General features: G+C 35.4%; 1 protein-coding gene across 2 annotated transcripts in view; it reads left to right on the top strand.

The window, feature by feature from the left end:
- The window catches only part of RAB28 (RAB28, member RAS oncogene family), a 66564-nt gene that overhangs the window by 18566 nt on the left and 32284 nt on the right, over positions 1-15714 (top strand). For both annotated transcript variants that reach the window (XM_063157650.1, XM_063157649.1), the window contains exon 4: positions 6065-6194. In XM_063157650.1, coding sequence (XP_063013720.1) covers positions 6065-6194 — 130 coding nt within the window. The remainder of the gene's footprint in view (positions 1-6064; positions 6195-15714) is intronic.

Genomic DNA, 15714 nt, shown 5'->3' with positions numbered 1-15714 from the left:
TACAGAGGCTTATTGTTATTTGTCACGTCTACTGCTTGGGAAACTTTTCTGCTTGCTTGGGAAACTTCGCTGTAACAGAATTTCAGCTTGAGGCTTACATACTTTTTTAAACTATTTTAACTATTTCTCAAAAATTTTCTAACTTTATGGATTCTAACATTTCTCTCTCTCTGTTTGACTCAGAAGTTTTCATTCTCTTGTTGCTTGCTACTTGCGTTTCATAGCTCTATTGCAAAATTTCTGCTTATTATCTGTTAGAGACTTATTTGCACTAGACTGAAGCATTGCTATATTATGGCACAGCAACTTAATGCTGTGAAGACTTAATTTTTGAAAGAGATATGATTCACGTTCGGCAACAGTCACAAGTCATTGTTCGAAAAACTCTGGTCGATTCTAAAGCTTTAATTCAAAACTTTTGTTCATGTCAATACTTTTATCTACTGCTTTTGTGAGATTTCGTACACTCTTTGTGTTTCCACTTCTTAACTCTTTTGTTTGTATGACAAATACTTCTTGGACTGTTTTGTTCATCATTCGCTGAACACAACAGAGTATACAAGGTACTACTATTAATATTAGTATTAGAACACTTAATACGTAAAGACTTATTTTGCAAAGTTGCTTTAGCTAAGGTGCAAAACTCTAATTTTGAAACAAATCATTTAGTTAGGAACTTCTATCTTCTTTAATTTGGGCTGTCAGATCTTTTAATTTTTGAATGCTTTTGTGAATGGGTTCAGAATGATCAGACAAATTTATACAACACAATCTTTCAAATTCTTCACAACTATGCTTTTGTGTCAGTAAAAGAAAATTGATGGCTGCTCTGTTTTGAAGAGTAGCATGTCTAATACTATCAACATCGGTCAACATATCACTGATTGCGGAGGATGTGGCATTGGCTTGTTTGCTTAGCTAACATCTAACTCGATCTAATTGTTTCAATGCTACTGCTGAAGCTAATTGGGGTAAAAATATACTTGCTGAAACTCTTGTCGTGGCATTTTAAGGCATAAAATCACTCTGACAGTTCTTATCATAATGAGGAATAGCTCTTGCTCTCTTTTGTTTCTTTTTCATCACTGCTTTGGCAGTGGGGGTAATTATGGTGAGTATACTAATGCTACAAGGGCTACTTTCAAGGTGAGCTGGAATGCTTTGCTAAGTTCTGTCTTTGCAAATGAACTAATACTCTTTCGGCAATTGCTGTGGATATTGATTTATCTTTGGAAACACATCTCAACTGTTTGAAACATTACACTAAAAACTCAAATTTTTATATGCAAAATAATGAGGAGTAACACTGAACTTTGGGGGATCACTTTTTCGCTAGGCATGAGTCATGAAAGTAAAACAAAAATTAATGGTCAAAGAACTAAGGATTTCTAATTCTTGAGGTTCAGATGCTGTCTTGAGAAGTTTTTTGGACTAAATGTTCTAATTTAAGGAAGGACTGTTTCTATTGTCAGTTCTACTTGGTTTACTATTGGATTGTTTTTTGACTAAAGGCAACTCTTTCACTGGCACACCAACTAAACACGTTGAAAAAGGCTTTTCTGGTTCTGAATTAGACAGACATATAGTATCTGATCTGGTAGCTTTGGCTAAGGTCACCTAAACATTTGTTTTCGGTTGATCTACAGGCAAATCTGCATGACAAAAAACAATTAAGATCAAGGAAAACAAGTATACTATTTGATTTTGCTCCATCTCTTTCAGGAACTAAGTTTTGGCAGAATTCTTTTTACACAAAAACAATAACTTAAGTTTTTACTAAAAATTAGCTTTGTTAAATAAACATTCAGCATTTAACTAGCATACTCATAAATAATATTGGCACAAAATCAGAGTTCATGGGTTCTACTGATGCACAAAGAACGTCAGGCACAAGAGGCGTCAGGTGAGACTCAGGATCCTTCGATTCGGTTCACGTTTGCGTACTTGCTTCTTCGGTCCTGGGCTCGACAACAGGTTCTGAAGTGCGATATGGTTTGACGTTTTTGGCAGGAACTCAATTCTAGCACCTGTGGAGACAGAAGCATACCCTTTGCCCCATGTTATTAATTGGAACGGACTTTTTATCTGTCTAGAGTCAGGGTTTCTAATTAGTACAGGAGGATGTTCTTTCAGTTTTGCTTGTGTGTTATTTGAAAAGTGCTTAAAGATTGGTGGATCTGGTTCTGTACTTGAACTGTTTAGAAAATTAAAAACGTACAGAGCCTTACTCAGTCTCATCTGTGGGGTGATCTCCGTTTTACTCCATATACTGTAAGTTTGTCGAAAATATGATGTATTTTTTTAAAAGAAGTTATGGGATTTCTCTGTAAAATAAAAGAAAAAGATGAAATAAATTTTAGCCGTGGAGTTGTGACTAGTCTTTCATTAATTATCTGTATCATACTAAGTTGTTTATAGAGTGCTGTTGTGGTGAAAATCTAAGCAGAAAGTATTCTTTATGACCTGGATGCCATGCTGCCTTTGTTTTGCATCTTTATGATGTTATACCTGCCATCTTTGCTTTTTGAAAGTGCAGCAAATATTGGCAAGACTAAAAAAAATGTTTAAGAAAAGAACGTGCTTTAGAAGCAGTGTTTTAGATCACAGAGAAAGGGACCAAAAGGAAGTGAAGTCAGCCCTAGTTGCAAACTTTGTTAAATGATTTCTTTGATGGTAAATCCACTGTGAATACCCTTTTATCCAGAGGGGTAGGTAGGCTACAGTTGTCTAGAAGACATGAAGCAGAGTGGAATTTTGATGAAGAATTGGTTAGAAAGAGTTGACTAACCTTAAATGCTCACACTTTCTTATTTATTCTCCATCAAACTCTGATTAGTGTTGAAGATTGTTTAGATGATCTGCTCTTCTACAAGCTGGTGAAAGAACTCGACAGCTGGTGAAAGAAGCATTGCCATGTGCTCTTTCCTCATTTACAACTTCCAGCATTATGGCTGGTGTTTTTTTTACCATACCTATCCTTTAGATTGAGTTTCTTTTCCACTGAGAATTTAATAACTTAAGTATGTCCTTCCTAGAGCAAAACTTAGATTGTGAGACAATTTAATTTGACAATTAATTGCCAAGTGCCCAGGCATTTGGGTAGTTATAAAAATAGTCAGGAGAAATTAACTGAGATTAACTTAGAGGTGTAAGATATTAAGTAATAAATTGTACCAAAATTGGAAGAGGGAAGTGGATGTTTAATCTTATATTTGATTAGTAAAGAAGGAAAGATAGCAAGATAGCAAGAGCTGGGTGTCATAATTCTTAATTTCCTTGAAGGAACTGATGAAAGCTGTTCCTCAGAAATTAATAGCAACTATATAAGGAACAAAAAAATCAAGTTTGCCAAGGAGTTAGTAACATTGGAGGAAATAAGATAGGGTGGTATTGCTGTCATAAGAAAGTAGGAGTTGGAGGGATCTCAGTAGGATCTGTTGCCCTCCTTTAAAGCTATCCATGTGTATTGACTTTTATCAACCTTCAAAAATTTTTTCAGTGTTGGTGTACACGACTGTTATAAGTGGTGTATTTCAGAGCTTTGCTATTCTTAGTCTCCATAGGGTTTTTTGTTTTGTTTTTTGCTTGTTTTTAGTACTCTTGCTATAATCTTCTTGCTGTGAGTTAAACTTATCACTACATGTTGTATTGATCACAGATTTGTAAGAAAGTGCAGGGTGGAAGGATGTCAGGAGGTTGGAGTACAACACTCAAGTAGGGTCAACTGAGAGATGGAGCTAGGCTGCTCAAGGATCTATTGAGTCCTGCTTGTAAACTTCTAAGGATGGAGACTGAGCAACCTCTGGTCAACCTGCTTTATCTGCCTCATGGTGAAAAAGCTTTTCATTAGTTATGGTTTGAATTTCTCTTATTTCAGCTTATGCCCACTATGTTTTATCTTGCTGTGCACTGCTGTGAAGAGCCTGGCTCCATCTCCTTCTTTGCTTCCTCACGGGTATGGGAAGGCTGCTTTTAGGTCTTCCCAGGGCCATTTCCTCTCCATGCTGAAGAATTTGGGTTTATTCATCTCTTCCTCATAAAACAAGTGCTCCAGCGTCTGATCATCTTGCTAGCCCTCTGCTGAAGTTATTCCACTTTTATCTTGAGGGACCTAATGATGTGTTTTGACTGGATGTGTTATTTTAGCTATGACCCAACAAGTGCTGAGTAGAAAAGTTTACTGGACTGGTGGCTGTACTTCTGCTAATGCCGCCCAGGATTACGCTGGCCATCCTTGCTGCCAGGGGATGTTGCTGGCTTGGATTTGGCCTGCTGTCTGACAAGACCTGCAGGTCATTTTCAGTTGCTCTCCAGCCAGTCATGTATTGCTCCCCTCAGCCTGTATTGCTCATTCCTTCCCAGCTGCAGGACTTGGCACTTGTCCTTGTTGAATGTTGAAAGGCTCCTGTTCACCCATTCCTTGAGCATGTCTACATACCCCTTTGAGATAGCCCTGCCCTTGGGCACATTGGCTGGTCTTCCCAATTTAGTGGCTTCTGCAAACTATGTATAACAGCATATACAAAGAGAGCTCCTGTTATCTTCTCTTGAAATTTGTTATCAGTATCATCATGCCTAAGTCATGCATTTGTTGAAGCAGACAGGTTTTTTTTCCCACTTTTTCCATGTCAGTCATGGTTTCCAAACCTGTGATTCTGTTCTTCATTTCTTCTATTGTACCCTTTTTTGGCATTCAAGTGTCCAAAGATGGATTTTTTTCCTGGAATGTTTTATGCCAATGTGATATTTGCAAAATAAGTTTGACATATTCAGCTGTGAGCTGTAACTCCTTGATCCTGTTATATGGAACTTGCTGCAGAGCCAGATGCTTCCTATTGTGCACTTGGCTATTGCTTCCTTTGAACTTGTCATGGTATTTATTGAATTACATCTTTTTATTTTTACACTGTCAGCATAAAATCTGAGCTCTCCTCAAATAGTCTTGCAGTCTATACTAATTTGTTATCAAATGTGAAGTTATTAAGTGTACACTCTGTTTTGTGATCTAAGGCACTCCTTATGATCTGAGACACTCCTTTTAACTATCAGTTAAAACTGGGCCCAGACAAATGCCTGAAAAAACTTGAAAAATCTTTTCTATTGAGAGTAGGTCTTTCACCCAGCTATTTTTGTATGGACCATACTGTTTTTTCAGAATATTTGTGAAAATTTCATGTGAGAAACAGTGTGCAGATGTAGGGTTTTTTTGCCAGGTGTGAACTTCATGAGAACAAGTGTGCCTGAAACCAGTTCCGACTTTACTCCTCATTTACAAGACATTGACTTTATTAGGGTGTAGTGGAAAGCAGGGGCGGAAGACTCAATAAGATCTGAGAGCTGATCTTAGAATTGTGGAGGGGACAGGGATGACTTGGACTGTTAATAGGCTGTGCTTTATAGTACTGAATATCTGTGCTGAGGAATCATCAGAAGTGTCTGCTTTAAGTATTTGTCACCTGTAGCTTGGCCCAAAACCTTGGAAATATATGGGACTCCTTTTTGAGTTCTCACCATGTCTTTAGGTTCTCTTTTGAAAGTTTAAAGCTCACCCATAACTTCTTATCTTCTGCAACACTGAAGGAATGGAATCCGGCCTTTATCCCCAAAAGGCAGCGGAAACATGACAGACAATGTGCAGAAATGTATAATTGAACTGCCTTTTGTTTTTCTTTCAAAAAAGGGAACATTGAAACTACAACTAATATTTGTTAAAACAAAAGACTTTCTCCAGTGTAATTTTTATTTTCCTGTTAGTGTGAAATGCTATTTTGGGTTTATCATAAAGTCTATACAGTTTGTAATATTTCTGATATAAATAATTGTGCTCTTGACTGTATTGCCATTTATTTCCTGAAATGTGCATTTGGAACACATGAAATGCAGGAGAAATACTGTATGTGTATAGTGTAGAAATTTATAATTCCTTTAACTGACCCTTGAAAGATATGATGCCATTATTTGTTACTGCTCTATTCTATGACAATAATAATTTAGATTGCTGCAAATCTTACCATGTTAAATTATTTTCCAGTCTGTAACATTTTAAACATGTCTTTTTATTTAGGGCATTCTCTTGGTTTATGATATTACCAATGGCCAGAGTTTTGAAAATTTGGAAGACTGGTATAATGTGGTGAAAAAAGTGAATGAAGGATCAGAAACACAGCCACTTGTGGCCTTGGTTGGAAATAAAAGTAAGTTACTCATATTTACTTATAATGAAATACTCTGGATGTGGTTTGCTATTAAAGAAATGACATAAGGTATATGTATATTTAGCAAAATGCAACTGAATACTATCTTGTGTGTTTTTGCTGTGTACAGATGACATATTTGGGTATACTTCAGGATTATGGCTGTGGGCAGATAGATTATGTTATGGGATTTGTTGCATCATGCTTTGCCTAGCCTGCAGCCTCTCTCCCTGTATCCTCTTTGCTTGGAGAGCAGCACACAGGAGGAGGGAGATCACTCCCCCATGTTTGAATTTGATAGACCCCAGGAAATAACCATGGCAATGGAGAACTGGGGAGCATTTCTGGGTGTATTAAAAGGTATATTTCATGGTTCTGTATGTTAAGAGACTGCTGCATTAACTACTGGTGTATGTTTAAAAAACTACACTATGCATTTGGCATAATACCTAGGAATTGATTATCAGACTTTTTTCAAGGTTATCTGTAGTTGTGTACATCAGGTGATTTGTGTTGTTTTGGGATTTTTAACATCCTTTTTTTGATCACATAAGTGTAATATAACGGTTTTCTTCTGACCACCAAAATACATCACTTTATATAATAATCACTTAGGTAGTTTTCTAATTATATAGATTCCAAATTTCCCCATTTCCAGTTAAAAAATCTTACACAAACATTATTATTAACATACCTGCTGTCTTGATCCTGGCTTTCTTACCCATTTTTCTGTTGAAGATGGTAAAAGCAACATATAAAAATTTTAGAATCAAAGTGATAGAAGTGGGTACATAATTTTTAAATACTACAAATGTGTTGTTTGAGCAACAGAAAATATTTGATATTTTTTTCACTTCACAAATAATTTGTTTGTGTTACAGTGACCATGTCATCAACAAACCTGAGAGAAGAACCTTATCCAGCATATTAGAATTGTTTAAAATAATTTGAAAACAATGTAGAGACAACACTTTCATTCAGAACCATTAATTGTAGTATTGCTACAGTGATACTGTAACATTTTATGACATTAACTATGAAAGACTAATTTCCTGTGAAGAAAACAGAGAAGGTCTTAGAGTTACAATATATAAATAGCACTTCTGAAAGCATAACACTGACAGTGTTGTACTCTAGCTGACCAGAGTCAATAATACAAATTCTGTTGAAATTCAAATGAAAAGTATTTTCACTGGTTTCTATTTTGCCCTGAATTTGGACTTCCTTGCTGGAGTTCTGCAAATATTACTAAGTATTTGCAGTAAGATACACTGTAACATAGCATAAACAAAATGTTCCTTTGCTGAACTGGCACAATAGGTGCAGAAAATGATACATTGTCTTTGATTTGGAGGTTGGTTATTTCTTTTTTTTTTTTTTTCAAATATACGTGCCCACAATTCTTTAATATCTGATGTTTCCTTGGGAGCATCTGGAAGTAAAGTCTGGTTTCCTAGGTGAGTTTTCAGACAAATGCTGATACTGACTAGTGAAAGGGCTTTCATTTTATGGAAATAGCAGTTGAAGGAGTTACTTGCTGCCTTGTTTTCCTTCAGAAGCTGTATAAAGAAAAGCAGCAAAATACTGATTTCATGTGATGCTAAGGATGTTTGTTGCTGTTGCACATGTTGGGCATGCAGGGGATACTGTTTACAGAGGGATGTTTTTGCTTTATTTTTATTTCAGCATGATAAAAATTAGACTTTGAAAGTATATTGCTTTTCTGAATTCTGTAGTAGGATAAGAATATCTAGGAGGGCTTCCACCCCAATACTAAAAAATTAATAGTAGGCTGCTGTCGTTACATAAATGGAAAACAAAGTGTTTATATAAAAGCATGGTTTTGACTCTCACATATTATTAAGAGATAATACTACTGGTACTAGCAAATTATTAAGGAGGAATCACTCTGTTCAACTTTTTTGCTTAGTAAGTGATAAAACACTCATGCAATGCAAGAGCAATAATAGGTTAAGAGCCAGGAGAAGCCGTTTGATGAATTGATGGACTTACTTGACCTCATGCATCATTCAGAAGAAATACTCCAGTGAGTGGTTTCTGTCTCAGGATTGTACTTGGTTTTTTGAGCTGTACATGTCTTTTAGGAAAATATCCAGGTAAGCTCACTGAAAGATTAGAAATGTCAATATCCACAGGCAAGTTATTCTAACACTTAACTTTCTTTCTGATAAAAGCTTTTAAAATTTGCCAAGTATGCAGTTATTTTCATTCATAGCATTTGGAAAGCTTTGGGCCAGTCTTTAGACTGATAAGAATTTGGAAGCTCAGCCTCTGTTTTGAAACTTTGGCTTAAACCTAGTTACTTAACTTGGGCTGTCCTTTGTCTGTTTTCTCTTAGTAACACTGTCTGAAATGCATGTGTATTTTTTCCATTTGGGGGAGACATACCTGGATTTTCTCTAGGGAAAAAGCTATAGCTTGGAAGAAAACAAAAATATTTCTCTACACAATATGATACAGAAAACTCTACACTTGAATTCTATACAACTTCCCTGAGTAATTTTGTCATTGAAAGCAAATTATTTGATACCTAGCAGTATCTGGTCCATAATTGTTTACTACTGTTAAGTCATGCAGTTTTATAGGTAATTTATTAGTGGTTTCTAGTATAAATTTGTAGTCATTTTGTTAAATGTTAAGTTTGTGGGGATTTCTCTAGTATTCCATAAAACTTGAAGAAACTGTTCAGTGCTGATTTAAATGAAACCGTGCTTGTTTTCACTGTTCTGGTTTATTGTGCATTGCAATAGATTAGCAGCATGAACACAGTAAGCTGCTGTGTCTGTTTAAAGCATGATAATTAGCTTCAGAGTAGTGTCAAGCTATTAAAGCTATTAAAATGTCCTGTTGTGATTGTAAGAGGTTAAGATTTAATCATGAAACATTTCAAAGGTAATTTCTACTTAAAAAGCTCCTATCAGTTGCTGGTGTCTCATCCATCAGAGATTTATTTGAAAATAGTAGAGCAGTATGAATCGATACCTAAATTCTGGAATTCTGGACCTTCCCACCTCTCTTTTTTATTTTCCCTTTTTTCCACTTCTCATTTTGTTTGTTTGTTTTGGTTCTTGTTTGTTTGTTTTTGATTTTTTTTTTTTTTATTAGATGAAGCCGTGTTGTTGCCCATTAATTTATTCAAAAAAATTGGGAGAGTAAGAGCTTCAGAAATGCTGATCTCCGTTGTAAAACTAGGACTTTATTGAAGCTGTCTGGGTTCCCTCTGGGTGCTTAGTTTCAGTTTCATTCTTTTTTCCTTCCTGTACCTTTTTTCTTTTTTTTTATAGCCTGTCCGACACATTTGATCAGACAGTAGAAAGCTGATTTGAATCAAGGTCTTGCCCAGACCTGCTTTCTGCACCAATGAGCAATTATCAATTGTCTTTCCATAGATTTTTGTCTGTGCATTTGATGAACAACAGAAGGAATTAAAAAATTTAATGTAGAGATATTTTTTCTTATTAATTCTAAGTCATAAGATCTTAATCATCCTGAACTTTACAGCTGACAATGAATCTTACAACCGACTTTCCTAGTAGCTTACCTTGTGTTATTTTATTCTTATTGAATACAAAGTATATTTGAAGTGTGCTTATATCTGTGTTGCTAGTACCACTTGCTTTGCACTGCTGATTAGGGAGTAACCCTTACTGTTAATTTTAACTTTATGTTTTGGAGTTTCTATGCAATAACTCAAACCTTTTGTATATATGTTGCTGTCAAATACTTTGATTTGTATGGTATAAATGAGACTATAGTTATCAAGTGAATGAATTGTGTTTTGTGCACTTAGGATTGTTGCTTAAATTAGGTATTGATAAAGTTCAGTGATCACAATGGATCTTCTAGTCATTAAGTGTGAATTAGAGAGAGTTTACCATGTTTCATATGATTGATGTATTTGCTTCCTTTCTACCTTGATGGCTTTATGTATTTTCTTCTGCACTAATCTATAAGCAGTCTCCTCAAGTGTCATACCAGCATTTTCAGTGGATATATTGTAAACAAAAATTAACCCAGGTTGCATGGGAGCTATACTCATTGTGATTTATAGCTCCCAAGATGGTCTTAGGGCGCTGGTTATCTGTAGCTTATGTAGGGGGTAGGAATTATCAGGTACTGGTGTATAGTGGCTAGATGAATGATTTCTGTTCTTAGAGATATTAACCAGATCCACTCCTCAATAAAGACTAATAACTCAGATTTTTAAACAATCTTCATGACAGATGAGGGCACAGAGGAGAATGCATCAACACTAATTAAGAATGTTGACCGTTTGTTCGTCTTGGCCATGATTAATTGATCTTGGAGTGCTATCTCTGAACAGGAAGTGGGATGCTGTTACATTGTGAAGTTTAAAGGTTACATTTCAGTGTACCCTTTAACTTGCCCTTACAAGCAACATAAAATGTTTTTACCTATCTTATCTGAGCAGAGAAAGAAACATTTTCCAGCCCAGATACAAATTAACATTTGGTTTTTTGTGTACTAATGTGAATCTGGCTAGTCATGGGACTTGCCCAGTGTGCTTTTTGACTCTGTTGCTGCATTATATACTTAATCTCCTCCGTTGTACTCAGAAAATTTCTTCATTAATACTCACTTTGATAATCTGTTTTATTTAAATTCAGAGCTGTGCATTCATTCTCTCGTCCCTCCCTACCGTCCCCAGTTTTCTGCTCTTGCTTCCTGCGGGCTCGCCCTTTTAAGGTCCTTCACCTGTAATTAAGACAAGTGTTGAGCAGCTAATGCAAAGACCCCTGTTCTTTAGAGTCTTATGCCTGATTAAACTAAAGTTCCTGTATGCCCAGCAGCAGGTCTGGTCACCTGAGCCTTACACATGCTCTTGGGATTGGAGGGTAAACTACTTACATGTAGAGATTCCCTTAAAAAGAAAGCCTTGTCCTGTGCTACAATAATTTTACAAACTCATTTGAATAAATGTAGAATGATACCCTGTTTTAAAATATATATAAAATGTTTGTCTCAACCAAACCTGTTTGTCTCAACCAAATGTTTGTCTCAGCTTGTAAGATTAATAGAAAATTGGAGTCCTATGGATTTGTTTCAAAGGTCACGTAGCTTTTTAACAAGAAACTTAAATTAACGGAAGAGAAAACCACAGGTAAAAATGATCTTTTATTTGCCATAATATTATATTTCCAACCCAGTATTTCAATATGCTCTGTATTACTTTAGCAGTGGGAGCAACCTAGGAGCACACACATTTTTGAGTGAAAAAAATTACCTTGCTTGTCTGAGAAAGCATTTGTCTTGCAAGACTTTGATCCTAAATCGTGCTTAGCTTAACATTAATAGGCCTGAGTACCATCCATGCTGAAGGGATCTATTAAAGTATGTCTGTTAAATTGCCATGTGGACAAGTCTACTAAACTGTGATTAGTAGGCAGAGCTTGAGCCTCAAGTGCTGTTCTTTGGAAAGGATCTGAGCTTACAGAATTTTACACAGAAGAAAAGAAGGAAGGTTTATTGCTCTTGTGTAGTATTTACCTTGCCATTTTGTATTGTCTGTGAAGGGAAAACACCTGGCAGGAAAGATTACAAGGATCTGTGTGTATGTATTGCATTTTGGCTCCTGTCTTCGTGTGACTTGCTGTGATCTGTTGCAAAGGGCTGCAAATCAGCCCATGTTGTACTTCAAGCCTTCTTTCACTAAATGGTCTCTTGGATGAGAAGGCAGTGGACACAGAAGCTGATTAGTAACCTGGTTAAAGGCAAATTTTTAGACTTCTGGACTTTCTTAGAGTGCTGCAGCCATTATTGAAGCATGTATACGGTATAGTTTTTGATGGTGAATCCTTTTTTTTCATGCTGCTCAAAAGATAATTAACAATCCTTGTCAAATAATTGAGCCTGTATTCAGCCCAGATAGCATTAGTTAGTAGTGAGCTTCTTTTTCATTTGTGTTCTGCTGCAGTCTGGGGTTCATGACAGAGTTGAAGCTGAGCAATATACACAACTTGCACACAGAAGGTATGTTACTGTTGTACTGCTTGTCTGAGTTTGAGATTTGTACAGCTAGACAGAGTCCTGACATAAACAGGTGTAGTTCTATGAAAATCAATGAATTTACATTCAGTTGAACCAGGGCAGTTCAGATCTGTGCAAACTATTTGCAGAAAAAATGTTTTCTCGTTTGGGTCATACAGTGCTTGTACAAGAAAGTGAGTGAGAAAGTGAATAGTCATGAACTATTCCAACTAATAAACAGTTAAGTTATGCTACACTTTTTTTTAATTTTAGTGACAATGAATAAACTGGTTTCTTCTTCCTACATGTAAAATCTTGAGGCTGCACTTGAGATTTTTGTTTTGTGCCCTTGAGTTTTGTGTGCTATGACTAACCAAGAACCACAACCAAGTTGAAGGACCTGGTAGACAGTTGTTAGTGTACTTGGAACTCAAACACCAGTGCTACAGAAATACCAGTAAATAATGTATTCTCATTCCCTAACAGTTATGCTTAAATTGAGAAAAATCTGTAGAAATGTCATTGAAAAATGCAAATAGAAGTAAACTGTTTAAATACAAAGGTTAGAACAGTATATGTATCATGTTTTTATAATAATACACAAATGAAATGCTGAGAGATCTCTTACTGTTTCCATGGATTTTGTCTGTGGTTTATTTAGCAATGTAGACATACGCCCAATAAAAAAAGATGCTGCATAAACTATAGTTCAGGCTGAATGTGCTTCTGTTTTTGGTTTAGGTAGAAATGTTTTTTCTGGCTGCGTCCTTCATACTTAGGTCTTCTTACAACAAATGGAAAGCCCTTAATTGTACCTAAGGGAATAGTTAATCTACGGTGGACATATGGTGGACAAAAGCTGAGTCTAGTAAATGAAAAAATTATAAACAGAAAATGTGTGAATGTCTGCACAGTCTGAGAGTCATGGGAGATATTGTGCTGTTGGATTGGAGCTTATTTTAGGTTAATTTGCTATTCTTTTCTATTAGTATATTAATAGAAGTCAGTGGAGCATAATATCCATAGTTTTAAAACACAGTCAAATTCACGTCTGTTTTATTAGATTGAAAAAAAAATACCTGGTTTTAAAACAGGGAAGAATTTCTTTTCTTTGCCAGTTGTCCTGCTCCTACCTTTGCCACATGACATAAATGCAATTTCGATTTCATTAGTGGAGGGAAACTCTCTGAAATTTTTAAAAGTTATAACATTTGATTGGGGGTAGTTAATCAGTGTTAACCCTGAGCAGCTCTTGGGCCTTATGGATTCAAGCATTATATGTGGTTGCACTGCTCCAGCAAAAGGTTAAGTATTAATGGAAAATGTTCACAGCTCTTTTACTCAAAGAAAACATGTTACTTGTAAGTTTTCTTTTGATTTTACTTTTACAGTTACATTGAATGTCTTCATTCATTTAGCCATCCATAAAGCAAATATTGTTGCACATGCAGTGGATAATAAGTCTTTTTAGGACTACTTGTGTGGTATGTCACAGATCATTAACTGCAAGTAACCACCTGACTTGAGGGAAGTCTGGAAGCATCATTACAGTGAAGTAAGCTTTTATTTCTGTATCACTGCAGCACATTGATTTGTAGGAATGTCTCCATTAGCTACTGTGGAAATATATTCTCATATATTATTATTATTGAAGGAAGTTGATGAGAGAAGATAAGCAAATTTTGAATGTGAATAGGGCATTACTATTAAGATTTTGGATAAAATGGAGAAAAAGACAAATGTTATTGTAGCATTATTTTCTATTTAAAAGCTAGATAAGTCAGTAAACTAATATTTTTTTTAAAGCTTTCGAGTTTCAGAGTCAGACTGATAAATGTAGTAACAGTTGTACAGTGTTTTAACTGAAATGCAGGTAGTAGTTGAATAAATGTAATACTCTGTATGGGCAGAGAGTGTGGAAGAGAAATTTATTCCTAACCAGCAGGGAAAAATTCAGCTTGTTCTACTGATTTCAATGAACCAGAAAAAGAAAATCAAGACTTTTATTGGAAGTAAGCAGTTATTATTCCAGTTCAATTTAGAGAATGAGGGATAGTTTATGCTAATATGGGAAATAATCATAATAGATAACCTTCACTTTCTTTGTGGTATGACTGATGTGCATAGAGATTGAAGAACAGAGAAAAATTACAGGGAATGCATTGTATGTACATTTTTTAATTGTGTAATTGTCAGGACATCATCATGTTTATTGGGGTTTTGCTAGCGAAGTGGAAATTAATGGTGCCATTTTGAGTTTAGCCCACAGTAACAGCTCCATTCCTGAGACACTGTGGGTTTATGATACCCATTTCAGTACAGGAACGTGTGCTCTGCTAAATGCGTGGCTTTTTTTGGGTAGAGCTTTAAGCATATTAAGCACTTATGGTTATGAGTTCAAATATTGTTCCAGTATCTGAGAAGACATGTCTTGATGAGGTACCAATTGTGCTGTAGTTTCTTTCTGCATTCTACTTTGGTGTTTTTTATAGATCATGGTTTTTTGAGGGGAAAATTTCTATTTGGAAAAAAAAAAAGTCATTCCTTATGTGTGTGTAATATGAGACTGTGAAGATGTTACCAGAGAAGTAACAACTAGGCCAGTATCAAACAGATCACTGAGATAAGTCTGTTGGTTAAATGCAGAGAGTGTTGTTGTTATTTACACTCTGTGCTTCCAGCCATTGTGGTTTGGAGGATAACTTCAAAATATCCTTGTTTTAGAAGGAAAGGTTTAAGACTCCACATTAAATTCAGTTTAAAATCAATTAAGATTTACTGAAATTTGTTGGTTAAGGAGGGTGGAGTAAAGTGATGATAAATGGTAAGTTAGTAATCTAATTTATTTATTTAAAATAAAGTTGTACAAGAGGAGGCCTTTATGTACATTATACATAGTTTCTATTTCAAAAATACTGAGTTCCCTATGAAATTTTCATGATATATTTTTGGTTTTTTAACTCTAGTTTTTTTTTTCAGAAGTAGTCTTAAGATAAAAATTTTTGTTGTTTACATCGGTGTAAATTTATAGCAGAATTAGTGAGCTACTCCAAGTTTACTCTGGTGTTCTCGTGCTAGCCCCTAGTTTATAATATTCTTCTGCATTACCTTTTTTAATATGTATACTATCAGGGTTTTCTTTGGTTGCAAATATTGTCCAATATTTTTACCTAATTATGTGTGATGACAGGAATATATTGTACTGGTATAATACTAGTATGTAGAATTCTACACATGGTAGAATTCATTAAAGTTTTGAAATATGTGTACAGAAAGAGGAATAACATTAAATCTTTCTGACTTTGACTGGAGAACTCAATCATACCTACGTCATACCATTTAAAAACTGCCATCAGGATTATTGCTTTTTGTTTCATATCTAAACAAAAACCATTAAAAAAAAGGTACGGCCTAAATAGTTGAATGGAACACAAGAACAGTAAAATGCCTTGGGAAAGGCTTGCTTTGGAAAAATCCAGGGATATAATCATGATGTGTATTTAGGACAGCT

The sequence above is a fragment of the Melospiza melodia genome, chromosome 5 (assembly GCF_035770615.1).
Source record: "Melospiza melodia melodia isolate bMelMel2 chromosome 5, bMelMel2.pri, whole genome shotgun sequence".
NCBI lineage: Eukaryota > Metazoa > Chordata > Aves > Passeriformes > Passerellidae > Melospiza > Melospiza melodia.
The sequence above is the reverse complement of the archived record's forward strand: the minus strand, read 5'-3'. Positions and strand labels throughout refer to the sequence as shown.